Below are 27,675 nucleotides of genomic sequence, written 5' to 3' on the forward strand. Positions count from 1 at the left end.
ATTCAACCAGGTCTCAGTAAAACAAAGAGCAGCTGAATTGGCCATATCAGATCTCATGTTACAAAGTAAGCTCAGATCCTCCATTTTGTTAGATAAGGATCGGACATTAGCCAAGTGGAGTGAAGGGAGAGCTGTTCCGAACCCTCTCCTCCGAAGGCGTGCCAGGACGCCTCCTCTCCCACCTCTCTTGCATTACACCTCCACAGGTTTCACAGAAGTAATGGATTTTATGTACTCAATTGTTGAATTAGCAATCATGCTCCAAGAAGGGGAGTCCATGAGAAATTGCGGATGATTCCAGAATAATAAATCGTCCCTTGAAATCATAAGAGTAGGTTTACAGAGTGCAGTGGCCATGATTACACTCAGCTTGTAGCTATAAAGACTGAACAGTCACAGCTTAGCAGAGTTAAATGTACAACTTTCCATAAAGGGTGCTCCCAGCACTGCTGGGAGGGAGGGCATGGGTGCAACAAGACAGGGACATCAGGGGACACGCCAACAGTCAGTCCAAACCTGCCCAGCTCACCCCTTCAGCTCCACCTGGACCACAAGATCTCCAGAACGTCTCCAGCACCGCACACTCCACCAGCTTTCCTATCCCGGGATCATCTGCATGCTGGAAATGGGTACAAGTTGTAGGAAAGTTGCCAGGCAGCCAGCAGCTGCACTCTCTCCCAGCTGAAACCAGGCACAGAGCTCCACGAGGACAGAAAGACACCGGTCCCAGCTGGTCGCAGTCTCCACACTACTCCCAGCTCTGCCTAATCCTGTAGCCCTACAGCTTCACGTGGACCACAAGATCTCCAGAACAACTCCAGCACCGCACACTCCACCAGTTTTCCTATCCTGGGATCATCTGCTTGCTGGAAATGGGTACAAGTTGTAGGAAAGTTGGCAGGCAGCCAGCAGCTGCACTCTCTCCCAGCTGAAACCAGGCACAGAGCTCCACGAGGACAGAAAGACACCGGTCCCAGCTGATCGCAGTCTCCACACTACTCCCAGCTCTGCCGAATCCTGTAGCTACGCAATGGTGAGTGAACCAAAGGGAGAATTAACAATTAAACGGGGAAAAAACTAAAAAACTCAGGAGCCTCATGCCAGAGCAGCCATCTCTCGGCGCTCCTCCTCCTATCTGTCTCGCTCTGTTCTTTTGTCGGAGCGTCGTACCTGGCGTCCATAGTGATGGTCGCGGGTTAATGACGTCAACGGGGTATTCCCCGTGACCCGCATCGTCAGGGACAGCCGGAGATGACGCAACCTCCGGTGCTGCATAGTGACACATGAACCGGTAATTTGGCCACATGTGGTAAGGCATTAGGTGTATATAGCGGCATGGCCACTCTGTGGACACGCCCCCCCGATTAAGCCAACGTGAAACGCGCGTTGAGGCTGTGTGTCCGGGTATCTTAGTGAGGGACTATGGGTAAGTGTGGTGTTTACTGCTTAATTTAACGTTATTTGTAGATACTCACCTTCTCTGCAGCGGCTTAGACAGCATTTATATTTGGGATTTTTCTCTAATATAAGGAGGATTTCTCCTTTAGGAAAAAACTTTTTTTCATATGAGCCCATGCTTTTTGCACTTTATGCTGCGGTGAAAGTTATCTGTTTGAAAAATACAGTTTGTCACCACCTACCCACCTTGTTATATACAATTTTCTAAGACCCGGTATACACAATTGCTTGTTTGCTCTTTCCCTTGTATCTTATCTGTCTTGTAGATTTTTTAATGAAATTTTTGTAATGTGATGTCTTTTCTATTGTGAATAAATTTTGATTATTTTTCTATTCTGGCTATATTATTATTGGATTTACACTCCGTTTTTTGGTTTATTACTAATAGGTGGGTGTTCCAATTGGAAATTCCCTTGGTCTCGGTTTAAATTTTATTAGAGGACCAATTATGACGCAGTGATGATGCATTCTGTTCTTAATTGAATATTTATTCTTGGCAGATGACTGTACGAGGAGATCAGAGGGACAGCTGACATCTTCAAATTTTAAATCAGATGATCTTGAGATCCCACAGGATACAACTGAAGTGAATGCCATTACTCCAGATATACTATCATCCCTTCACAGCAAAGATCTGTCATCTGATCCAATGAAACAGGTTCTATCTTCTGATTTGTTACTGATTACTAAGGAAAATCAAAGTCACAAAATAAGCATTAAAAAACGAACTACTCCTAAAGCAAAAAAGATATTTTCACGATCAGCATATGGAACTATATTTTTTTGTTCCAAGTGTGGGAAATGTTTTAAACAGAAATGGAATCTTGTTAGACACCAAAGAACTCACACAGGGGAGAAGCCATTCTCTTGTTCACAATGTGGGAAACGTTTTAGCCATAAATCAGATTTGGTTAGACACAAGAGAACCCACACAGGGGAGAAGCCTCTTTCCTGTAGAGAATGTGGTAAATGTTTTAACCATAAATCAGTTTTGGTTAACCACCAAAGGATCCACACAGGGGAGAAGCCTTTTTCCTGTTCAGAATGTGGTAAATGTTTTAACCGTAAATCAGTTTTGGTTATCCACAAAAGGATCCACACAGGGGAGAAGCCTTTTTCCTGTTCAGAATGTGGTAAATGTTTTAACCAGAAATCGGGTATGCTTAATCACCAGAGAACCCACACAGGGGAGAAGCCTTTTTCCTGTTCGGAATGTGGTAAATGTTTTAACCTTAAATCAGATTTGGTTAACCACCAAAGGATCCACACAGAGGAGAAGCCTTTTTGCTGTTCAGAATGTGGTAAATGTTTTAACCTTAAATCAGTTTTGGTTAACCACCAAAGGATCCACACAGGGGAGAAGCCTTTTTCCTGTTCAGAATGTGGTAAATGTTTTAACCATAAATCAGCTATGGTTAAGCACCAGACAACCCACACTGCAGAGAAGCCTTTTTCCTGTAGAGAATGTGGTAAATGTTTTAACCTTAAATCAGTTTTGGTTAACCACCAAAGGATCCACACAGGGGAGAAGCCTTTTTCCTGTTCAGAATGTGGTAAATGTTTTAACCAGAAATCCGCTATGGTTAGGCACCAGAGAACCCACACAGCAGAGAAGCCTTTTTCCTGTAGAGAATGTGGTAAATGTTTTAACCTTAAATCAGTTTTGGTTAACCACCAAAGGATCCACACAGGGGAGAAGCCTTTTTCCTGTTCAGAATGTGGTAAATGTTTTAACCAGAAATCAGCTATTTTTAAGCACCAGAGAACCCACACTGCAGAAAAGCCTTTTTCCTGTAAAGAATGTGGTAAATGTTTTAACCATAAATCAGTTTTGGTTAACCACCAAAGGATCCACACAGGGGAGAAGCCTTTTTCCTGTTCAGAATGTGGTAAATGTTTTAACCAGAAATCAGCTATGGTTAGGCACCAGAGAACCCACACAGGGGAGAGGCCTTTTTCCTGTAGAGAATGTGGTAAATGTTTTAACCATAAATCAGCTATGGTTAGGCACCAGAGAACCCACACAGCAGAGAAGCCTTTTTCCTGTAGAGAATGTGGTAAATGTTTTAACCTTAAATCAGTTTTCATTAACCACCAAAGGATCCACACTGCAGAGAAGCCTTTTTCCTGTTCAGAATGTGGTAAATGTTTTACCCAGAAATTGAATCTTGCTGTACACCAAAGGATTCACACAAGGGAGAAGCTTTCTTCATGTTCTTAAGTTCATATGACCATTTCGCTCATTATGTTATACAAAATAGGTGTCATAGAAAATATTAAAAGTCTCTGAAGTCACTAATAACATCCACCCTCTCAAATTTCTGTAAAATCTTTTGTATATTTTTCATAAACACTGCCTCCCTTTGAATTAAATATAAAATGTAATAGTTTTGTTCCTTTTGTTCTGTGACGGCACCTCAAAGCCATACGCTACCAGAACCAGGGCTCCAGTCAGCCTGTAAAAACAACTAGTGGTGGCATCGAGTAGTCTGGTGTTTATCGTGAAGTTGGCGTTGATCGTATGAGGGGATATACACATATTCTATGTGTTGGAATCCGGAGGTGTATGTATCATACACTCCGGCTCGGTCTGGCCTGGCGGGGGTACCGGGGAATCCCCCGGTGGGCTCGCCACTTGGCTGTGGGAAGGAGCCAGCCAGTGGACGAGAAGGTGTAATAAAAGGGGGGGCCCTTTAAAAGCGCAGGGGCGCGCGCACGCAGCGTTCATTACCTGAACCGCTGCGGCGCGCGTCCCGATTAATACTGGCATGTGTGCGCCCGACGTATAACGTCAGTGTCATGCGACGGGCGCACACATCCACCGCTGGCCTCTGCTATGTCTGTGGCCATTTTGCAATGAGAGCGCCGGCCGCTGACCTGCAGACGAGGAGGACATCGCCGCCGGGAGTGCAGGCAGGTAAGAGTACAAGGTACAAGCTTTTTTTTTTTTTTTTTTTTTTTCTTCCCTGTATCTATCTATCTCTCTCTCTCTGATAGGGGGGAGGGCTGGAAGGATGCAAATACAGGGGATGGGGGGCCTGGAAGGATGCAAATACAGGGGATGGGGGGCCTGGAAGGATGCAAATACAGGGGATAGGCGGCCTGGAAGGATGCACATACAGGGGAGGGGGGGTCTGGATGAATGCACATACAGGGGAGGGGGGGTCTGGATGAATGCACATACAGGGGAGGGGGGGTCTGGATGGATGCATATACAGGGGAGGGGGGTCTGGATGGATGCATATACAGGGGAGGGGGGTCTGGATGGATGCACATACAGGGGAGGGGGGGGTCTGGATGGATGCACATACAGGGGAGGGGGGGGTCTGGATGGATGCACATACAGGGGAGGGGGGTCTGGATGGATGCACATACAGGGGAGGGGGGTCTGGATGGATGCACATACAGGGGAGGGGGGCCTGGAAGGATGCACATACAGGGGAGGGGGGAGCCCTGGATGGATGACTGTATGGGGGGGCCATGATGGGTACATGTACGGGAGGGGGCCAGGATGGATACACATGGGGGGGCAGGACAAGAGGCCTGGATGGATACCCATTCGGGAGGCAAGATGGATACATGTGGGGGGCCCAGATGGATACATATGGGGGGCCAGGATAGATATATGGGGGGCTGGATAAGAGACAAGGATGGATATATGAGTGAGCCAGGATGCATATACTGTTTGTGGGGGGCCAGGATGGATTTATGGGGGACAGGACAAGGGACCAGGATGCATATATATGGTGGGTCAGGATGCATATATGGAGCGGCTAGAATGGATATATGGGGGAGGGGGCCCAGGATGGATATATGGGGGGGCAGGACAAGGGACCAGGATGTGTGTATGTATGTGTGTGTGTGTATATATATATATATATATATATATATGTAGAGAGAGAGAGAGACTGGATTGCTATATGTGGGGGTGGCCAGGATGGATATATGGAGCGGGCCAGGATGGATATACTGTATATGAGGGGGCAAGAATGCATATATGGGGGGAAGGGCAGGATAAGGGACCAGTATGCATATACAGTATATATAGGGGGGCCTGGATGCATATAAATGGCAGGCCGGGATGCATTTATGGGGCAGCCAGGATGGCTATATGGGGGGGAGGTGGTGGCCAGGATGAATATATGGAGGGGAAGCAGGATGGATATATATATGAGTGGGCAAGAATGCATATATTTGGGGCCAGGATGGATATATGGGGGGAAGGGCAGGACAAGAGACCAGGATGCAGATATATGGGGAGGGTTCAGGGTGGATATATATGGGGGGGCAGGTTGCATATATGTGGGGCCAGGATGGCTATATGTGAGCAGGACAAGGGACCAGGAAGGATATATGCAGGTCCAGGAGAGATATATGGTGAGGCAGGACAAGGGACACATGAGGGTCAGTATGTATACCTGGGGAAGCGGGATGGCTATCTGTGGGCCAGTCTGGACAAGGGACATAGGGGGCCAGGCTGAGGCATATTATAAAATATAGGGGGTCAGGCTGGGCGAGATTATTAAATAAAGGGGGCCAGGATAAGGGACTTTATTACTGTTTGGGGGCCAGAATGAGGAACGTGCTATATGAGTTTATGGTGACAAGTGGGGAACATAATTTCTTTAGGGTCCATTTAGTGACATTATTACAACTGTAATATAATTTACTTTTTAGGAAACGGTTTTCCATAGAGGGAACAAAAGGGGATCCTGTTACTGTGCAGGGTGGTACTACGTTGCTTTTCTTCATCTGACACAGTGTAGAAGTCAGGGAAAAAGTAAGGAAAATGCTCTGGAATCGATCAGCTATTGATGACTGTTATTTTTTGCAGAGACGAGTCCTGGTTGGAAGAAGTGTCGGCGGTCTGTGCTGGTTGAAGAAAAGCAAAGATGAAGGACTTCAACTACAGAGTCACTGGTGTCAGTGTATTACATCCACACCCTATATACGGTGTACAGAGCTCCTGTGTATAATGTTACTGGTGATCACTGTATTACCTGCACACTATATGCTATATACAGATCTCCTGTGTATAATGTCACTGGTGATCCCTGTATTACCTGTACACTGACACTATATACAGAGCTCCTGTGTATAATGTCACTGGTATTACCTGTACACTGACACTTTATATAGAGTTCCTGTGTATAATGTCAGCAGTGATTACTGCATTACCTGTACACTGACACTATATACAGAGCTACTGTGTATAATGTCACTGGTGGTAATAAGTGTTGTTAGTATTGTGGTTTGTATTCATAATCAGTATTGTAGTATTCGGTCACCATGTGGTGTAATACGTGGTCTGGTCACTGTGTGGCAGTATTTCTCCTTGTATGTGGTATTATTTGATCCCCATATGCTGGTAATATGTCATATTATTTGGTCACTATGTGGTGGTAATATGTGGTCTGGTCATGGTGTGGCGGTATTTGTCCCTTGTATGTAATATTATTCGGTCTCCATGTGGTCTGATCATGATGTTTTGGGTTTTCTTCCTGTATGTGGTGATATTGGTCTTGGTATAGTGGATTGTGATGTGTATGGCGGTCATTTGTTCTCTCTGATATTATTTAGGAGAAGATTCTTTATTTCAATTAGAGATTAAATACTTTGTACACAGCGGCAGAGATGCACTTACAGGGGGTTTCCTGTGGAAAAAAGTAATCATCTCTCTACAGGATAAGTGATAACGTATTGATTGGTGGAGGTTTGACTACTTGGACTCATTCAGCAAAATGTGGAACTTTTCATCCCCATTAGACTGGAGTGGCATGTCAGACTTGTCCACTGATCCATTCTTTCCCTCAGTGGCTACACTTGTCTTTTTTCTAGAAGCTCCAAAGAAAATGAATGGAGCTGTGGTCAGATATCCCACCTGCCGCTCCATTTTAAAATGGGGATAAATGTCCTATCAACGATAAAACTTCCTCATTCTTCTGATCAGTACAGTTTCTAATGGTCGGACCTAAGCGATCACCTATCCTGTGGAGCTCATGGATCGGTGATAACTTGTTCTAACCAAAGAACCCCATTAATGTAAGCTACTGTAATTATACATCCCAGTTATGGGGGCGCACAGTATATGTGCTGGAGACCCCTTTGTTTTACAGCCGATGCTCCACTATAATGGGGATAACGACTGACAGATATTTGCATATAGCTGTACGGTGGGCCCCTAGGGTCCATTCCCCTGGTGTGCCCCAGACAACCCAGTCCGATCCTGCACTCACTGTTGGTTTTCCGATAACCAGCCTGCGGCCTCCTGCATTGATCGTTGGCAAATTGTCGATACGATAATGGGCAGAAGAGAGCGTCTTCGTTCCAGAGATCAGAGGGTGTTTTTTCGTGACCTTCCTGGTCTGTGTTATTTGTAATAAAATCTTGACATGTTACATCACACAAGCTCCGAGCCCAACCAGTGCCGTCTTCACTGTCCCCATTGGGCGCAGGGCTCACATGACATAATCTCATATGAGCCCCGGGAACGTAAGTGCCGACTCCACTGTAACAGTGCCGGCATGGGAGGTTTGTATAATTGTTTTTATTTTAACAGGACTAGTGATGAGCGAATAGTGAAATATTCGTATTTAGGATAATCGGTACGAATAATTGCTAATATCCGTGTATTCATATCGAATAAGAGATCCAATACAAGTCAATGGAAACGCCGAATATTTTTTTCTTGGATCCAACAAACAGGTCTAGGGGCCTGAGAAAAAAGGTGAAATGGATGGGAAAGAGCTAAAACTAAATAGGAACAGCATGGAGAAGATGCCTGCATGCCTTTCTGACTCACATATGGTATCTAGGAATAATGTTGTCAGACTACTGCGCGGGTTTTACAGATTTATAAAAAAGACCTATCAAACCAAACCTACTTTTTTAAAGGGGGAAAAATGCTAAAAAAATCAATTTTTTTTCTTAAGTACATGTATACCAAATTATGGCCCGATGCTATCGCATCGGGAGGATGCGATAGCATCACACCTCTTACCATGTTAACCCTCAACACACACACTCCTCTCACCTTTCACCATCTCCACTCACGTCCACTCACTCTTTCACTCCACATACAACCCCTTCTCTCACTCCGTCTCTCATACTCACGCCGTCATCGCCGCTGCTCCACGATCCCCGACATCTTCTTCCGCCGGCGCCATCCTGGATCCAGACGTTGTCCACGCCGGCGACATGTTCTTGCGGCGACGCCATCTTGAGTATCGTGAAATCCCGCGATACTCAAGATGGCGTCGCCGGAAGAACATGTCGCCGGCGTGGACGACGTCGGGATCCAAAATGGCGTCGGCGAAATCTCGCAAGTTTTCGCAGACGCCTTTTTGGATCCCGACGTCGTCCTCGCCGGCGACATGTTCTTGCGGCGACGCCATCTTGAGTATCGCGGGATTTCGCTGATCCAAAATAGCGTCGCCGCAAGAACATGTCGCCGGCGTGGAGGCCGTCGGGATCCAAAATGGCGGGATTTCGCGATACTCAAGATGGCGTCGCCGCAAGAACATGTCACCGGCGTGGAGGACGTCTGGATCCAGGATGGCGCCGGCGGAAGAAGATGTCGGGGATCGTGGATCAGCGGCGATGACGGCGTGAGTATGAGAGATGGAGTGAGAGAAAGGGTCTATGTGGAGTGAAAGAGTGAGTGGAGATGGTGAAAGGTTAGAGGAGTGTGTGTGTTGAGGAGGAGTGGTGTGTTGAGGGTTAACATGGAAAGAGGTGTGCGGTGACGTCACCGGTTACAACTGGACGGAAGTTGTTACAACCGGAAGCTGCTTAGGGCATTTATTATTATAGATTATCTAATATACACTGCGTTCCAAATTATTATGCAAATTGGATTTAAGTGTCATAAAGATGTAATTTTTTGTTTTTCATATAAACTCATAGATGGTATTGTGTATCAGGGCTCTTTGGATCACTGAAATCAATCTTAAATTCCTGTGATAATTAGTTTACCAGGTGAGCCCAATTAAAGGAAAACTACTCAAGAATGATGTTCCACATTATTAAGCAGGGCACAGGTTTCAAGGAATTTAGGAAAGAAAAAGGACCTCTCTGCTGCTGAAAAGCATCAAATAGTGCAACGCCTTGGTCAAGAGATGAAAACATTAGATATTTCCCAAAAGTTTAAACGTGACCATCGTACTGTTAAGAGATTTGTGTTTGATTCTGAGCACAGACATGTTTGTGCTGATAAAGGCAGAATGAGGAAGGTTTCTGCCAGGCAATTTCATCGGATTAAGAGAGCAGCTGCTAAAAAGCCATTACAAACCAGCAAACAGATATTTAAAGCTGCTGGTGCCTCTGGAGTCCCTCGAACCTCAAGGTGTAGGATCCTTCAATGGCTTGCTGTGGTGCATAAACCTACTATTCGGCCACCCCTTGACAGTGTTCACAAGCAGAAATGGTAGCAGTGGGCCCAGACATACATGAAGACTATTTTTCATACAGTCTTGTTTACTGATGAGTGTCGAGCAACCCTGGATGGTCCAGATGGATGGTTGGTGGATGGCCACTATGTCCCAACAAGGCTGCGACTTCAGCAAGGAGGAGGAGGAGTCATGTTTTGGGCCGGAATCATGGGGAAACAGCTGGTAGGGCTCTTTAAGGTTCCTTAAGGTGTGAAAATGACCTCTGCAAAGTACTGTATATAGAGTTTCTGACTGACAGCTGTCTTCCATGGTATAAAAAGCAGAAATGTGCCTTCAGGAGCAAAATCCTCTTCATGCATGACAATGCACCATCTCATGCTGCAAAGAATACCTCTGAGTCATTGGCTGCTATGGGCATAAAAGGAGATAAACTCATGGTGTGGCCACCATCTTCCCCTGACCTATACCCTATAGAGAACCTTTGGAGTATCATCAAGCAAAAGATCTATGAGGGTGGGAGGCAGTTCACATCAAAACAGCAACTCTGGGAGGCTATTCCGACTTCATGCAAAGAAATACAAGCAGAAACTCTCCAAAAACTCCCAAGTTCAATGGATGCAAGAATTGTGAAGGTGATATCAAAGAAGGGTTCCTATGTTAACATGTAACTTGGCCTGTTAGGATGTTTTGGAATTAAATAGCTTTTTTGTTCTGTGAATGTGACCTCCTAATGCTGCAAATTCCACAAATGAACATTTTCAGTTCTTTAAAACATATCAAATGTTTAGAAATTCTAATGTGCCTAATAATTTGGAACAGTGCAATTTGAGTTTTTATTCATTTTGGAGATTATACTGTTATCATTGGGAGGTTTCCTCAATAAAATTTGATGCATACTCTAACAGGTGATGACTTTTATTAGACTGACTGTCATTTGTACTGACTATTTAGGAAAGTCATAGAAAAATATCATTTGCATAATAATTTGGAACACAGTGTATAAAGCTCAAGTGTGTGTGTGTATGTATTGTGAGAATCATGTGGGAATAGTGGATGAGGGCAGGTATATCTCGCCCAGATTCCTTTCCTATGTGGCCTAGTCTGGTCAGTATCGCACCTGCTTACTAATGGATAATGGGAGGTGGATATAAAAGGATGCAAGGTGGTTGTGTGAGTGTCTCAGCCTGGGAACACAGAGAGTCTGTCTGTGTGAGAGACACACACGTGAGTGGAAGCAGTGCCCACTGCAACTGTGGTTTTGGCTGGACGGGAGAAGCCCGCCAGTTGGTAGTTAGGTTGTACTTTGTTTAGTTAGTGCCGGACAGGCAAGGATTTGTTTTATGTTTTATTTCCTTTTGCATTGCTTTCACCTTGAATAAACCTGACCCAGTGTCAGTTATACCCGAATCCAGCTCTGCGCCTGAGTTTCATACTGAACGCATGTGACCTTTGACCCCAGCAAAGGAGATCCCGGAGTGTTTTATCACATTGTGGTGGAGAACGCGGGCATCACGTTGCAAGCATGAGCATGGAGGACGTGGTGAAAGCGCTGGTACAGTCCACCGCCGTCCAGCAAGAAGCTAATCGGGTGATAATGGCTCAGCTGAAGGAGTTGGTGGACATGACAGCTACCGATCGTTCGCTTCTCCAGCAGGTGGCGCAGCGCCTGGCAAGCCTACAGGAGGTTAACCTGGAAGTCGAGTCGAGAGTGATTCACGTGAGTCGGTACTGGCAGAAGATGACGACCGAAGATGACGTCGAGGCATACCTGACCACGTTTGAACAGACGGCGGTGCGAGAAAAATGGCCGAAGGCACGATGGGCTGGCCTGATTGCCCCGTTTCTTTCCGGTGAGGCCCAAAAGGCTTATTATGACTTAGAGCCTGAAGCTGCGCAGGACTTTGACAAACTGAAAGCCGAGATCTTGGCCCGGCTGGGAGTGACGACCGCTGTCCGTGCACAGAGAGTGCATCAATGGACTTATCAGCCGGATAAACCACCACGGTCACAGATGTTCGACCTGATCCACGTGACGAAGAAGTGGCTACAACCCGAGGTGCTGACAGCGCCAGAGATAATCCAGAGAGTCGTCATGGACAAGTACCTAAGAGCTCTACCGCCAGCCCTGAGGAAGTGGGTAAGCCATGGAAATCCTACGACGGCAGATCAACTGGTGGATCTGGTTGAACGTTACTCCGTGGCGGAAGGACTCAGAGACGACGTTACCCCACCTCGTTCTTCATCATCTCCACGTGGAACCGGTAAGACTGTTCCAGGGAGTAGGGGAGATGGAAAAATCCCTAAGACAGTGGGGGAGGAAAACGGGACTGCCCGCACTGCGAGGCCGAGAGTAACGAACTATGGTCTAAGCAAGGGGCCCGTTAGGTGTTTCCGCTGCCAAGAGATGGGACATATTGCTGCGAACTGTCCGGTCACTACTGAACCCATGCAGTGCGACGTCACAGACTCTAAAAACCGCATGTCTATGGTGGCATGGGTAGTGAGTGTGAATGCCGGTCAAAAAGATGTGGAAAAACATTTGTGTGATTTAACTGTTGATGGCAAAAATGTGGTGGCATTGTTAGACTCGGGAAGTGTGGTGACTCTGGTGAAGGCCAGTCTGGTGTCAGCCCCGCCTGGACCATCAGACAAATTTTCTGTAACGTGTGTGCATGGAGACACCTGTTCGTACCTCACCGCTGTCATATGCATTACTACTTCCTATGGGTCTGTGCAACATAAAGTGGGACTCGTCCCGGCGTTATTGCATGATGTTATCCTGGGCCGGGATTTTCCCCACTTCTGGCAATTGTGGGAGAATCAGTTGATGCCCTCGGGTAATAGTGTACATGATTCTTCTCCCAGGGCACGTGTGAGTCCCGAACCCCTGGAAGAGGTCTCCCCGGAAGACTCTGGAGAAGAGTCTGCGGGAAATGACCTGCCGTTCCCGTTTTCAGTCATGGCGGGTGATACGGAGGAGACCGGGGAAGAGGAGGAGGCCGACAGCCGTCCACCTCCCGTTTGCCGGATTTAGAAGTTCAGAAAGATGACTTCCAAAGCGAGCAAATAAAGGATCCTACCCTTTCTCAGGCTAGGACAAATGTAAAAGTGATAAATGGGGTACCCGTAGAACCTGGCTCTAGGCTGGCATATCCTTACATGGTTCTGGAGAATGATTTACTCTATCAGATAGAGAAAAAGGGGGAAGATACGGTGCAACTATTAGTCGTGCCAAAACCCTACCGGCGGCAGGTGCTGGACCTGGCCCACGGACATGTGATGGGAGGTCACCTGGGAGTCCAGAAAACCACCGAAAGGATATTACACTGTTTTGTTTGGCCAGGCATGCATCACGATATTCGAGTATATTGTGAGTCTTGTCCTGACTGCCAAGCCTCTGCACCTAAGCCCCGGTTCTGTAGCCCTTTGGTACCCCTACCTATTATTGAAGTCCCGTTTGAGAGGATTGGGATGGATTTAGTTGGGCCCCTTCCACGGTCTGCACGTGGACACCAACATATCCTGGTCATCTTGGATTATGCCACTCGTTACCCGGAGGCCATCCCTTTGCGTAACACGGCCACCAAGACAATTGCCAAGGAACTGGTGCATGTGTTTAGTCGGGTCGGTATCCCAAAACAGATACTCACCGACCAGGGGACCCCCTTTATGTCCAGGGTAATGAAGGAGCTCTGCCAATTTGTTACAAATCGAACCGTTACGCACATCCGTGTATCACCCTCAAACAGACGGGTTGGTCGAACGGTTCAATAAAACTCTGAAGCAGATGCTGAGAAAGGTGATAGACAAGGATGGGAAGAACTGGGACTATTTACTTCCGTATTTGCTTTTTGCCATCAGGGAAGTACCCCAGTCTTCCACGGGATTCTCGCCTTTCGAGTTATTGTACGCCCGACGTCCTCGCGGACTGTTAGACGTTGCAAAAGAAACCTGGGAGGGTCAGGTCACTCCGTTTAAAACAGTGATAGATCACGTCACACAAATGCAGGACCGTATTGCGGCTGTTATGCCTATCGTCAAAGAACACATGATACAGGCTCAAGGAGCCCAAAAAAGAATCTATGATAGGGGCGCCAAGATCCGTACGTTTGCACCCGGAGATAGGGTGTTGATCCTGGTCCCCACGGTGGACAGTATGTTCCTGGCAAAGTGGCAGGGCCCCTTTGAGATCAAGGAAAGAGTTGGTGAAGTAAACTACAAAGTATACCAGGCAGGTAAACGGAAACCTGAACAGATTTATCATGTAAATCTGATAAAGCCCTGGAAGGATGGGTCTGCCTTGTCAGCGGAGCTGGCCCGTCCTGTCTGCTCGCATACCGTACCGGAGGTACGGGTTGCAGAGACTCTCTCGGAGCGGCAAAAGACGGAAGTCAGGCAGTTTCTACTTCACAACCAAAAGTTTTTCTCAGAAAAACCCGGGCAGACTATGCTAATGAAACATGACATCGTAACGGAACCTGGTGTCACAGTTCACGTAAAGCCCTACCGAATCCCGGAAGTGCGCCGTGAAGCCGTTTCCCGAGAGGTGAAGGCAATGTTAGAGTTAGGAGTCATTGAGGAATCGCACAGTGCGTGGTCCAGCCCGATTGTGCTAATTCCTAAACCGGACGGCACCATCCGGTTCTGCAATGACTTCAGGAAACTGAATGCGGTCTCAAAATTTGATGCCTACCCCATGCCCCGGGTCGACGAGTTAATAGATCGGTTAGGAAAAGCCCGGTATATTACGACCCTAGACCTAACAAAGGGGTATTGGCAGATCCCTCTGGTGGAGGCTGCCAGAGAAAAGACAGCATTTGCTACGCCGGAAGGTTTATTTCAGTATGTGTATATGCCGTTTGGACTGCACGGGGCACCGGCGACCTTCCAGAGACTGATGGATCGAGTCTTGAGGCCACATAGGCGGTATGCTTCGGCCTATTTGGATGACATTGTCATTTACAGCTTGGACTGGGAGACTCATCTCCAGAAAGTACAAGCTGTGATTGACGACCTGTGGGAGGCAGGTCTAACCGCGAACCCCAAGAAATGTCACATCGGGCTAGAAGAAGCCCGGTATTTGGGGTATGTAATTGGGAGGGGTGTTGTTAAACCCCAGGTTGATAAGATTCAGGCGGTTCAGGACTGGCCACAACCTGTCAACAAGAAGCAGGTGCAAGCCTTCCTGGGGATCGCCGGTTATTATCGCCGGTTCATACCCAATTTTGCAGCCATCGCTACCCCCCTGACGGATCTTACAAAAGGGAAAGACTCCGTCATGATTAAATGGAGTTTAGCGGCTGAAGAAGCCTTCCATAGCCTAAAACGGGCACTTTGCTCTCAGCCCGTACTGGTGACTCCAGACTTCCGCAGCGAGTTTGTGGTACAAACGGATGCCTCTGATACCGGTATCGGGGCCGTACTCTCACAAGTGAGGGACGGAGTGGAACACCCAGTCCTCTATCTCAGCAGGAAGCTGAATAAACACGAGCAAAGGTATGCAGTCGTGGAAAAAGAGTGCCTAGCCATTAAGTGGGCTCTAGAGGCCCTCAAATATTGCCCGGTGGTTCCTTGCCCTGCAGGCCTACACTTTTACGGTGGAGCACCGCCCAGGAGTACAGATGGGAAACGCAGATGCCCTGTCCCGAGTGCACTGTTTGGCGGGTGTCATTGCTCGACCGGAGTGGTCTGAGCAAAGGGGGGGGATATGTGAGAATCATGTGGGAATAGTGGATGAGGGCAGGTATATCTCGCCCAGATTCCTTTCCTATGTGGCCTAGTCTGGTCAGTATCGCACCTGCTTACTAATGGATAATGGAAGGTGGATATAAAAGGATGCAAGGTGGTTGTGTGAGTGTCTCAGCCTGGGAACACAGAGAGTCTGTCTGTGTGAGAGACACACACGTGAGTGGAAGCAGTGCCCACTGCAACTGTGGTTTTGGCTGGACGGGAGAAGACCGCCAGTTGGTAGTTAGGTTGTACTTTGTTTAGTTAGTGCCGGACAGGCAAGGATTTGTTTTATGTTTTATTTCCTTTTGCATTGCTTTCACCTTGAATAAACCTGACCCAGTGTCAGTTATACCCGAATCCAGCTCTGCGCCTGAGTTTCATACTGAACGCACGTGACCTTTGACCCCAGCAAAGGAGATCCCGGAGTGTTTTATCACAGTATGTATGTGTGTATGTCCGGGATAGGCATCCGCACCGTCGCAGCTACAGCCACAAAATTTGGCACAGTCACACGTCTGGACCCCGAGAGCGTCCTAGGCTATGTTGTGAGGCGAAATTTTAACCCTGCGCATTCCAATTCACCAAACAATTTTGCCCCTATCTACATAATGGGGAAAAGTGTGTGCGTATCAAGCCCCGCCCCTCATTATGATGTCACAATGGTTGCCATGGCGACGCTGATGTCATCGTAGGTTGCAAGCCCCGCCGCTCATTATGATGTCATAATGGTTGACTATGGGATGGAGGATGTGTGATGGGTATATGGGCACTGGACTATAGGATGGAGGATATGTATGATGGGTATATGGGCACGGGACTATGGGATGGCGGATATGTATGATGGGCATATATGGGCACGGGACTATGGGATGGAGGATGTGTGATGGGTATATGGGCACTGGACTATGGGATGGAGGATATGTATGACGGGTATATGGGCACTGGACTATGGGATGGACGATATGTATGACGGGTATATGGGCACGGGACTATGGGATGGCGGATATGTATGATGGGTATATGGGCACGGGACTATGGGATGGAGGATATGTATGATGGGTATATAGGCATGGGACTATGGGATGGAGGATATGTATGATGGGTATATAGGCATGGGACTATGAGATGAAGGATGTGTGATGGTATATGGACACTCGACTATGGGATGGCGAATATGTATGATGGGTATATGGGCATGGGACTATGGGATGGAGGATGTGTGATGGGTATATGGGCATGGGACTATGGGATGGAGGATGTGTGATGGGTATATGGGCACTCGACTATGGGATGGAGGATATGTATGATGGGTATATGGGCACGGGCCTATGGGATCGTGGATATGTATGATGGGTATATGGGCACGGGATGGAGGATAATTATAATTTGCTATAACTAACCACAGTTAGTTACTATGCCCGGGCTCTTCAGCTAGTGCAAAATAAAAAAAAATTAATACCTCCACTTTAGCATATGTTCACGCGTAGCGCTTAGGCCTCTTTCACACATCAGGTTTTCGCCGTCAGGCGCGATCCGGCGCTTTTGACAGAAACCGGATCCGGCGAAATGCAATGCCGGATCCGGTTTCCCCCCCATTGACTTGCATTTGCGCCGGATCGCGCCGGATGGCCATGTGTTTCATCCGATTTTCGCCGGATCCGGCAATGTGACGCGATCCGGCGTCTGGAAAAAACGGAGACTGTAATGTTTTTTGTCTCCGGCGTAATGAAAGCCTATGAGCGCCGCAATGCGCCGGATCCGGCGAAAGCCGGATCCGGTGGCCGGATCCAGTTTTTTTGGTCTGAGCATGCTCAGTAGCTCTGCCCACAAGACATATATAAAAGCAAGACAGTGGGACCCACAGCCACACCCAACATGCCACCCAAGAAAGCAACCAAGCGCAGCAGGAGAAGGCAGGAGACCACTGCAGCACCATCAGCACCACCACCACCCCAAATGGAGCAGCAAATGGAACATGCTGAGGAGGGGAGGCCAGCAGCAGATGAGAGACGGTAATTATCAAATCCCCCATTCCTCCAAACTAGGGCTATTGAATATCAAGATATTCATTGGCCCTTTGTTTCTCTTTATTCAACAGCCGCCCAATAGATGCAGTAGCAGCAGCAGCAGCAATGGCAGCAGGTGGAACACCACCCACAGGCATGGAGTGTGGCCACCAGGAAGACAACACATCATCTTCTGGGAGCCCTCCCTCGCATCGTCAGCGTTTGACGGTAAGTTTTTATTTCCAAAATCCATCATCTCTGTAATATATGTCTATTCATTGCCTTTTATTTCAAAACAGGATTCACAAGATGAAGAGGAGCTCCCAGAAGAAGAAGGAAGGGGTGGACAGACACTTGGAGTGGGCTCACAATTGGTAAGTTTTTTGCATCAAACGCAGAAACACAACATCACACTACACACAACACATAGAAAACAATGTTCTGCAGACCACACACAGCAAACAAATGCCTACATCCAAAGACATAACATTTTTTGTTTTCTTCTCTAGTCTTCCCAATCTGGTGCTCGGCCAAGAGGTCCTCGCAGTGCCTCCCAGGGTCGTCGGCGACAGCAACGCAGCGGTCACCAGCGTGTAAGTATAAATATTTTTGCTTTGTTTTTTTGCACTTTTTATTTCATTTCTTTTGTGGAGGCTAATTATGTTATTTTTGTCTTTTTCTTTAACAGCCTTCACAGCGTGCTCCCGACTCTGACGGTGAGGATGGAGGACTCGATGTGGACCACCTCATCGATCTCGTCAGAGAAAGGGAGCCTCTCTGGAATATGGCTGACCACCGCCACGCTGACCTTATCGTTACCCGACGACTCTGGGAGGAAATCTGTTCGCTCCTTGTGGGCCGCTGGGAGGACCTCGATGTTCGGGCCCAGATTAAAGAGCGTAAGTATATACAGTACCGGTTGCTTGATGTAAACCAGTGTTTCCCGAACTCCAGTCCTCGTGGTCCCCACGGATCATGTGTTCAGGATTTCTATTTACTATGGAAATCCTGAAAACATGACCCCTGGGGACCATGAGGACTGGAGTTTGGGAAACACTGATGTTGTATACTAACCACTTTGTCCTTTCTCGTTTCAGGGAACAGAATTGTGAATCGGTGGCGGTCTGTGAGGGATCGTTTCAAGAAGGAGTTCAATAAAGAGATGCGGGCCCCGAGTGGATCTGGAGGACGCAGGAGCAAGTACAAGTACGCAGAAGCCCTGTCGTTCCTCCGGGAAACAATGGTCACTAGAAGGTAAATATTACACACCACATGTGAAAAAAAATGTTAGATGTAAAAATTTTTTTTCAGCCAGGGCCATACCATGTCAGTATTTTAATTGTTTTTTTTTCTCTTTATTCCACAGCACGGTGAGCAGCACTCGGGAGCCTGCACGATTGGACCCTTCTGAGGCGATCCCTGAGGAGACCGGCACCGAGGGACACTTCGACCGCCCCGGTACATCTGCACCTTCCCAGCCTTCCCACACATTCGACCCATCTGTCCCATCCACCAGCACAGGAGCATCGTGGCCGCCTACATTACATGAAGCTGCTGGTGAGGAGATCGCTTTCCCTTTACCCCACCCTTCTGCCCCTGCCACCTCTAGTACACCTGCGGGTACTGGGCGGCAGCGGCAGAGGGGTCAGGAAAAGACTTATGCGCCAGAGTTCTTGCATCTGAATGCATCTTTCCAGAACTGTCTAAAAGTCTTGTCAGAGCAAATCTCCGCAGGCTATCAGCAGATCAACTCCAGCATTCTGGAGGTGAAGACACTTCTGCAAACCATGCATTCAGAAGCAAGATCTTCGCCAAACCACACCTTTTTCAGGTCTGTTGTGGAGCGCATGGAAACGCTCTCTCCTGCCCAGAAGATGCATGTAATGCATTCATGCCACGCTGCTCTCCAGCAAGTTACCTCCCAACCTCCTCCTCCCACCACAGTAGTTCCTCCACCTGCACCCCCTCCAGCCACTTTCCATCCCCCTCCTATTACATCTACACCCCCTCCAGCCACTTTCCATCCTCCCCCTCCTATTACATCTACACCCCCTCCAGCCACTTTCCATCCTCCCCCTCCTATTACATACCATCCACCTCCCCAGCACCATCCACCTCCCCAGCACCATCCACCTCCCCAGCACCATCAACCTCCACAGCACCAGCAACCTCCCCAGTACCAGCAACCTCCCCAGTACCAGCAACCTCCCCAGTACCAGCAACCTCCCCAGTACCAGCAACCTCACCAGTACCTGCAAACTCCCCAGTACCAGCAACCTCCCCAGTACCAGACATCTCCCCACTTCCAGCAACCTGCCCCGTACCAGACATCCCCCACTTCCAGCAACCTGCCCCGTACCAGACATCTCCCCACTTCCAGCAACCTGCCCCGTACCAAACTCCTTCCCCATACAACTTGCCATCAACATCATCTGCTCCTACAGTCCCTGCCCAACCCTCCACTCCACCACCCACCACCTCTTCTGCTTCCCACATGTCCACCCATTCTGTAGTTTTTTCCACACCTTCACCTCTAACTGTTCCTTCCCCACCATGATCCCAGTCCTCTCTCCACACTCCCAGTGTCGAAGTGTCCCGCAGCCCCTCCAGCAGTATTTCCACCACACACTACACTGATTTATAATGTGTGTATTTAAATAAAAATGACCAGTTTTATGGTTTCAAAGCTTTATTAAACAAGTTTATTAAAATTTTAAAAAAGTTTACTAAAAAAAACATTTTTCAATAAAAGTTAAATTATTTTACACTGGTTGTCTGTCATTTCTTTCTGCGGCGAAAAAGGTTAAATACAGGGTATTTAAAAGGTGAAATGGTACTCAAAACTAGGTATATAACTGTGGGTAAATTTTAGCTTTTTGCCACAGTTGTGTTCCTGGTTGTGTTTGAAGCAAAGTATTTCACCTAAAAAGTTGTGTTTATTGTTGGTGATTTCCTAACAATGTACACAACTTTTGTTAAAAGGTGAAATACTTTGCATAAAACACAACCAGGTACACACCTGTGGCCTAAAGCTAAAAATAGTAAGACCATGACAAGATAGCCAACTTTGGTTGGCAAAGGTATATACTGTTGGTCCAGAAGGTACACAAGTTTGGTTAGGGCACAAATCTTTCACACTCTGTCATCCTGCCAGTGTACTCTGCCTTGAGGTGACATAAAGTATATTGCAAAATTGTCCCTCATTACTGAAACCGTCACAGAACTTCTAGTGGTAATGTCATGGTAATCTTGCAAGGTGGTTTCTTCAGAGGTGTCCTCAATGGAAATGGGTTCCTTGCAGATAACAAAATTGTGGAGTACCACGCACGCTTTGATCACCTCGTCCACAGTTTCTGTCTTGAGGTTGATCGCAGTCAATAGGACCCGCCATTTGGCTGTCAGAATACCAAAGGTACATTCAACCATTCTTCTTGCTCTTGTGAGGCGGTAATTAAAAATGCGTTTTGGTCTTGTCAATCCTCTGCTAGAGTACGGTTTCAAAAGGTGTTCTGACAGCTGGAAGGCTTCATCCCCTACACAGAGAAATGGCATAGGTGGACCAGATGTTTGCAGCAGCGGTCTAGGTGGTGGGAACTGGAAGGTGTTTCCATACAGTTTACGCCCCATGGCAGACAGTTTGAAAACTTGAGAGTCATTGGAGCGGCCATAGGCCCCAATTTGTATTCCGCGTCAGCGATGGCCATGAGGACAATTGAAAAATATTTCTTGTAATTGAAATATTCCGATCCCGATCCAGCTGGCTTTACAATGCGGATATGTTTCCCGTCCACAGCGCCCAAGCAGTTTGGAAACTGACATATCTGTTGAAACTTGTCAGCAATTTCAATCCACCTCTCTGTTGTGGGCTCTGGTAAAAACTCTTCAGCTAAGAAGTCCCACAGTGCACGGCATGTGTACTTCATAATTCCAGATATGGTGGAAATCCCGAGTCTGTACTGGAAATGCAGTGACGAAAGGGATTCTCCAGTTGCAAGAAATCTGTGGGGAATTAAAAAACAATAAATTAGTTTTAAATCACAGCATTACATACCAAAACTGACCTATAACACTTGGAGATACAAACTACCACCAACAAGATTGCAGTGAAAGTGTGCTCTGATGCGAGCATATCCAATAAATGTGGCTTACCTTAAAGTCACCATCAGACGCTCTGCGGGTGAAACAGAGAAGCGGCAATAGGTGTCCGCTTTTCTTATGAGGTGTGCAATGCGCTCCACCAAGTAATCAAAATTCTCCATTTTCATCCTAACATATCCAAAAAATTTATCCGGGTTTCGTCGAAGGTCCATGCAGAGTGTAGAATAGACCCCACGCGTCATTCTCTTGGCTGTGATGGGGTGGATCCACAAACGTCGTCTACGATGCCTGATGCGCTGCTGTCTCGCTCTCTCCTTCTCCAGAACAATCACCCTCAAACGATTCGCCTCCGCTATAAAATCCGCCAAATTCTTCAAAATATTTCCGATGACAACATCCATCTTCGCCAGTAACTTGCTCTTCTCTCCAACCTGCACTTTCTCCTCTACAACCTGTCAAAGAAGGGCTGTAGGAACATGCTATATATAGTTTTCCAGTAGCCAATCCCGTTCGGAAGGCCACAAGGGTCAATTTTAAAAACCGGATCCGGCGTAATCCGTCGAAAAACGGATAGAAAAACGGATGAACCGGATGAGACGGATCCGGTTTTGTCTGTCAAGAAAAAGACGGATCCGGCAGAAAACCGTATCCGTCACATCCGGTTTTACGAAACATTTGCCGGATCCGGCGTTCCGGCACGACGCCGGATCGCGCCTGACGCCGAAAACCTGATGTGTGAAAGTAGCCTTAGGCTTTAGTTTTTCCTTTCACATTTGATATTTGTGAGGGCTCACACTTACAGTCATGGCCAAAAGTTTTGAGAATGACACAAATATTAATTTTTACAAAGTCTACTGCTTCATTTTTTCTAATGGCAATTTGCATATACTCCAGAATGTTATAAAGAGTGATCAGCTTAACAGCAATTACTTGCAAAGTCAATATTTGCCTAGAAAATGAACTTTATCCCCCAAAACACATTTCAACATTATTGCAGCCCTGCCTTAAAAGGACCAGCTAACATCGTTTCAGTGATTGCACCATTAACACAGGTGTGGGTGTTGATGAGGACAGGGCTGGAGATCAATCTGTCATGATTAAGTAAGAATGACACCACTGGACACTTTAAAAGGAGGCTGGTGCTTGGCATCATTGTTTCTCTTCTGTTAACCATGGTTATCTCTAAAGAAACACGTGCAGTCATCATTGCACTGCACAAAAATGGCCTAACAGGGAAGAGTATCGCAGCTAGAAAGATTGCACCTCAGTCAACAATCTATCGCATCATCAAGAACTTCAAGGAGAGAGGTTCCTTTGTTGCCAAAAAGGCTCCAGGGCGCCCAAGAAAGACCAGCAAGCGCCAGGACCGTCTCTTAAAAGTGTTTCAGCTGCGGGATCGGGCTACCAGCAGTGCAGAGCTTGCTCAGGAATGGCAGCAGGCAGGTGTGAGTGCATCTGCACGCACTGTGAGGCGGAGACTCTTGGAGCAAGGCCTGGTCTCAAGGAGGGCAGCAAAGAAGCCACTTCTCTCCAGGAAAAACATCATGGACAGACTGATATTCTGCAAGAGGTACAGGTAGTGGACAGCTGAGGACTGGGGTAAAGTCATTTCCTGTGATGAATCCCATTTTCAATTGTTTGGGACATCTGGAAAACGGCTTATTCGGAGAAGACCAGGTGAGCGCTACCACCAGTCTTGTCTCATGCCAACTGTCAAGCATCCTGAAACCATTCATGTGTGGGGTGGCTTCTCAGCCAAGGGAATGGGCTCTCTCTCAGTCTTGCCTAAAAACACAGCCATGAATAAAGAATGGTACCAGAATGTCCTCCAAGAGCAACTTCTCCCAACCGTCCAAGAGCAGATTGGCGATCAACAATGTCTTTTTCAACATGATGGAGCACCTTGCCATAAAGCAAAGGTGATAACTAAATGGCTCAGGGAACAAAACATAGAGATTTTGGGACCATGGCCTGGAAACTCCCCAGATCTTAATCCCATTGAGAACTTGTGGTCAATCATCAAGAGACGGGTGGACAACCAAAAACCTTCAAATTCAGACAAAATAAAAGCATTGATTTTGCAAGAATGGACTGCTATCAGTCAGGATTTGATCCAGAAGTTGATTGAGAGCATGCCAGGGAGAATTGCTGAGGTCCTGAAGAAGAAGGGTCAACACTGCAAATATTGACTTGCTGCATTAACTCATTCTAACTGTCAATATAACCTTTTGTTACTCATAATATGATTGCAATTATATTTCTGTATGTGATAAAAACATCTGACAAACACACATAAAAACCAGAGGGCAGCAGATCATGTGAAAATATAATATTTGTGTCATTCTCAAAACTTTTGGCCATGACTGTATACATTTGGGAGGTCCCTCCCTCACTCTAAATTGTTAGCTAAATAGTAGAATACATATTCCCCATCACCTTACAATGCCAGCTAAAACGTGCCTATTTGAATTTTGGGCATCTCCAGCCACCATAATGTCCACTGCCATGTAATTATGCGTCCCTCGCTTCCCATTTTCAGAGGGCCAGCAGGTGCCATAAAAACAGAGTTTTGTGAGCTCCACAGTTCATTTTAGCCACCGGATCCCACTGGAGCCACTGTCAGCTGGTGAAGCCGCTGTAAGGTGAATGATCATACGCTCCCCCAACTCCTGTATTATAATCTCAGTAAATTGGATTCTACCAAACACCAAAAGCATTAGAATTAAATTCTGAATACAGTGTATGCAAGTGAGGACCTGTATTGTGGTCAGACTGTCAGGCGTGAAACCCATGTCAGGAACATATACAAGCCTCATTTTACTTGGAAGCAGCCTCCTCAAGGGAAAGAGTCAGGAGTGCCATTGGCCAATCTGCACAAGCCTATGCACTTCATCTGGAAACTACTCAACCAGGCAGAATGTATCTTTTGCATGGTTTTGAGCAACAGTCGAGTAATTACAGGACATGTCCCAGAGTGTGACAAGGTCTATGGTGTATATTACTCAGGTGACAAGCAGTGCTATAGAGCTCCGGTAAAGGCCTTACCGTAGCAATGACTATGTTCCAATACGTGTAAGGCTGCGGCCTGAATAGGTCTGTGGAATGTATTTACCCAGTCTTTTAGACGTGCTTAAAAGGTACAGTGGGCATGGAGAGTATTCAGACCCCTTTACATTTTTCACTCTTTGTTTCATTGCAGCCATTTGGTAAATTCAAAAAAGTTCATTTTTTCTCATTAATGTACACTCTGCACTCCATCTTCTCTGAATAAAACTGAAATGTAGTAATTTTTGCAAACTTATTAAAAAAAGAAAAACTGAAATATCACATGGTCATAAGTATTCAGACCCTTTGCTCAGTAATGAGTAGAAGCACCCTTTTGAGCTAGTACAGCCATGAGTCTTCTTGGGAATGATGCAACAAATTTTTCACACCTGGATTTGGGGAATCTGCCATTCTTCCTTGCAGGTCCTCTCCAGTTCCATCAGGTTGGATGGTGAATGTTGGCGGACAGCCATTTTCATGTCTCTCCAGAGAAGCTCAATTGGGTTTAGGTCAGGGCTCTGGCTGGGCCAGTCAAGAATGGTCACAGAGTTGTTCGAAAGCCACTTCTGTTATTTTAGTTGTGTGCTACGGTCATTGTCTCGCTGGAAGGTGAACCTTCGGCCAAGTCTGAGGTCCAGAGCACTCTGGAAGAGCTTTTCATCCAGGATATCTCTGTACTTGGCCGCATTCATGTTTCCTTCAATTGCAGCCAGTTGTCCTGTCCCTGTAGCTGAAAAACACCCCCATAGCATGATGCGTATTTCACTGTTAGGATTGTATTGGACAGTTGATGATCAGTGCCTGGTTTTCTCCACACATACCGCTTATAATTATCACCAAAAAGGTCTATCTTCGTCTCATCAGACCAGAGAATCTTATTTCTCATAGTCTTTTTTTAGCATACTCTATGCGGGCTTTCATGTTTTGCACTGAGGAGAGGCTTTCGTGGGGCCACTCTGCCATAAGGGACCGACTGGTGGAGGGCTGCAGTGATAGTTGATTTTGTGGAACTTTCTCCCATCTCCCTATAACATCTGTGGCACTCAGCTACAGTGATCTTGGGGTTCTTCTTTATCTCTCTCACCAAGGATCTTCTCCCGCAATTTCTCAATTTGGCTGGACAGCCAGACCTAGGAAGACTTCTGGTGGTCCCAAACTTCTTGCATTTCCATTGTGGCCACTGTGCTCTTAGGAACCTTGAGTACTGCAGAAATTTTTTTGTAACCTTGGCCAGATGTGTGCCTTGCCACAATACTGTCTCTGAGCTTCTTGGCCAGTTTCTTAGACCTCATGATTCTCTTTTGGTCTGAAATGCACTGTGAGCTGTGATGTCTTATATAGACAGATGTGTGCCTTTACAAATCAAGTCCTATCAGTTTAATTAAATACAGCTGGACTCCAATGAAGGAGTAGAACCATCTCAAGGAGGATCACAAGGAAATGGACATCATGTGACTTAAATGAGTGTCTGAGCAAAGGGTCTGAATACTTATGACAGTGATATTTCAGTTTTTCTTTTTTAATAAATTTACAAAAATTTCTACATTTGTTTTTTTCAGTCAAGATGGGGTGCAGAGTGTACATTGAGGAAAAAAAAGAACTTTTTTACCCTTCGCCACGACAGCACCCACTGGAGGTATCGGATTCGCCCCATTTGGAACAGGAAACTCTACAGAAAGATAAAAGGGGGCGGTCCGCCTTTCCTCCTCAGTTTTTGTTTCCTGTTCCCAGGGAACCTCAGGGTATCCTTTAGGAAGACATACCTGGGCCAAATGCACGCCGCCTGTGGGGTATCCACGAGAACGGCAGGGGCTGCGGTCCAGAGGCAGCGTCGGGGGAGATTACGTTAGGTGGCTCCCCCCTCGTCTGACGGATGGGGGGGTGATGACCGGGTCCAGGAATGGCCGCCCGGTCTCACCTAGGAGCGCGCCCGGTGGCACCAAGCTCGCAGGGGCCGCCGCTGCAGGAGCGGTAAGTGCGCCAGTGGCGCGAAGAAAAAAAGCAGCGGTGGTGGCAGCGTGGGGAGAGGCGCAGGCCGCACACAAAGGCGGCGGCGCGGTAGCCGGCCGGCGCAGATGCTCTAAAGCCCCGGAAGTAATGGGTGAACTTCCGGGGCACGATGGCTGAGAAGCGTGACTACGCATGCGCGAGTGAACCCGGGGAGGACGAGCGACTTCAAAAAAAAAAAAAGAGACAGGAAAAGCTATTTAAACAAGCACCGCGGGTTAGCGGCCAGGAGCCATGTCATCTCCAGGGGAAGTACACGCTCCAGCAGGAGACTCTGCGGGGGGCAGCTCCTCCAGGGACAGCGCTACCAGGACAGACACCGCTCGCAGGAGCGAGGTGGGAGAGTCAAGACCCAGGACGGGGTCTCAGCCATCTGATCCGGTAATAAAGGCTTCACTGGATGAGTGCAATATATATACTCTGGCTATTAAGCTGACTTCCCCTCCCCCACTCTCCTTTCGCCATGTCTCCCCTCTTCCAGGCGAAGAAAAATAGAAATCCAAACATAAAGAATGCGCTTAGCCTCTCCCTGACTCCTACCCCAAAAAGCTCTGTAAGCAATGCACCAGAGAAACTAGACAAGGGTCGGCAGTGTCATCAAAGGACATTCGGGCCATAATTAGGGAGGAGATACAGGCTATCACCCGTGCCAGTACCCCCTCAGAGACTAGGAGCAAAAAACAAGTGACCCTCAGCTCAGAGTCAGAGGAAGAACGGGATAATCTCTGATTCCTCACTCACATCATCGTCGTCATCATCATCAGACATTGAGGGACGTTCATGTTTTCCTCTAGATAGTGTGGATAACCTAGTCAAATCTGTGAGGAACATTATGGGGTTTGAGGAGACAACGGGGTTGGCGGAAAAGAAAAGGAGAGCGTTTCCAGTAATACTGGCAGTTAAGGCCCTAATAAAGAGAGAATGGGAAAAACATGATCAAA

General features: G+C 47.2%; 2 protein-coding genes across 9 annotated transcripts in view; both read left to right on the plus strand.

Annotated features, from left to right (window-relative positions):
• LOC141047283 (uncharacterized) overlaps positions 1–3,843 on the plus strand; it is a 62,019-nt gene extending 58,176 nt beyond the window's left edge. Inside the window, exon 6 of the mRNA XM_073542313.1 lies at positions 1,959–3,843. Coding sequence (XP_073398414.1) covers positions 1,959–3,679 — 1,721 coding nt within the window. The 3' untranslated portion in view covers positions 3,680–3,843. The remainder of the gene's footprint in view (positions 1–1,958) is intronic.
• Positions 1–27,675, plus strand: part of LOC141047275 (uncharacterized) — an 841,567-nt gene that overhangs the window by 741,608 nt on the left and 72,284 nt on the right. The gene's annotated exons all lie outside the window — the stretch shown is intronic.

The sequence above is a fragment of the Dendrobates tinctorius genome, unplaced genomic scaffold (genome assembly GCF_039654945.1).
Source record: "Dendrobates tinctorius isolate UK_male_01 unplaced genomic scaffold, ASM3965494v1 ptg000126l, whole genome shotgun sequence".
Classification (NCBI taxonomy): domain Eukaryota; kingdom Metazoa; phylum Chordata; class Amphibia; order Anura; family Dendrobatidae; genus Dendrobates; species Dendrobates tinctorius.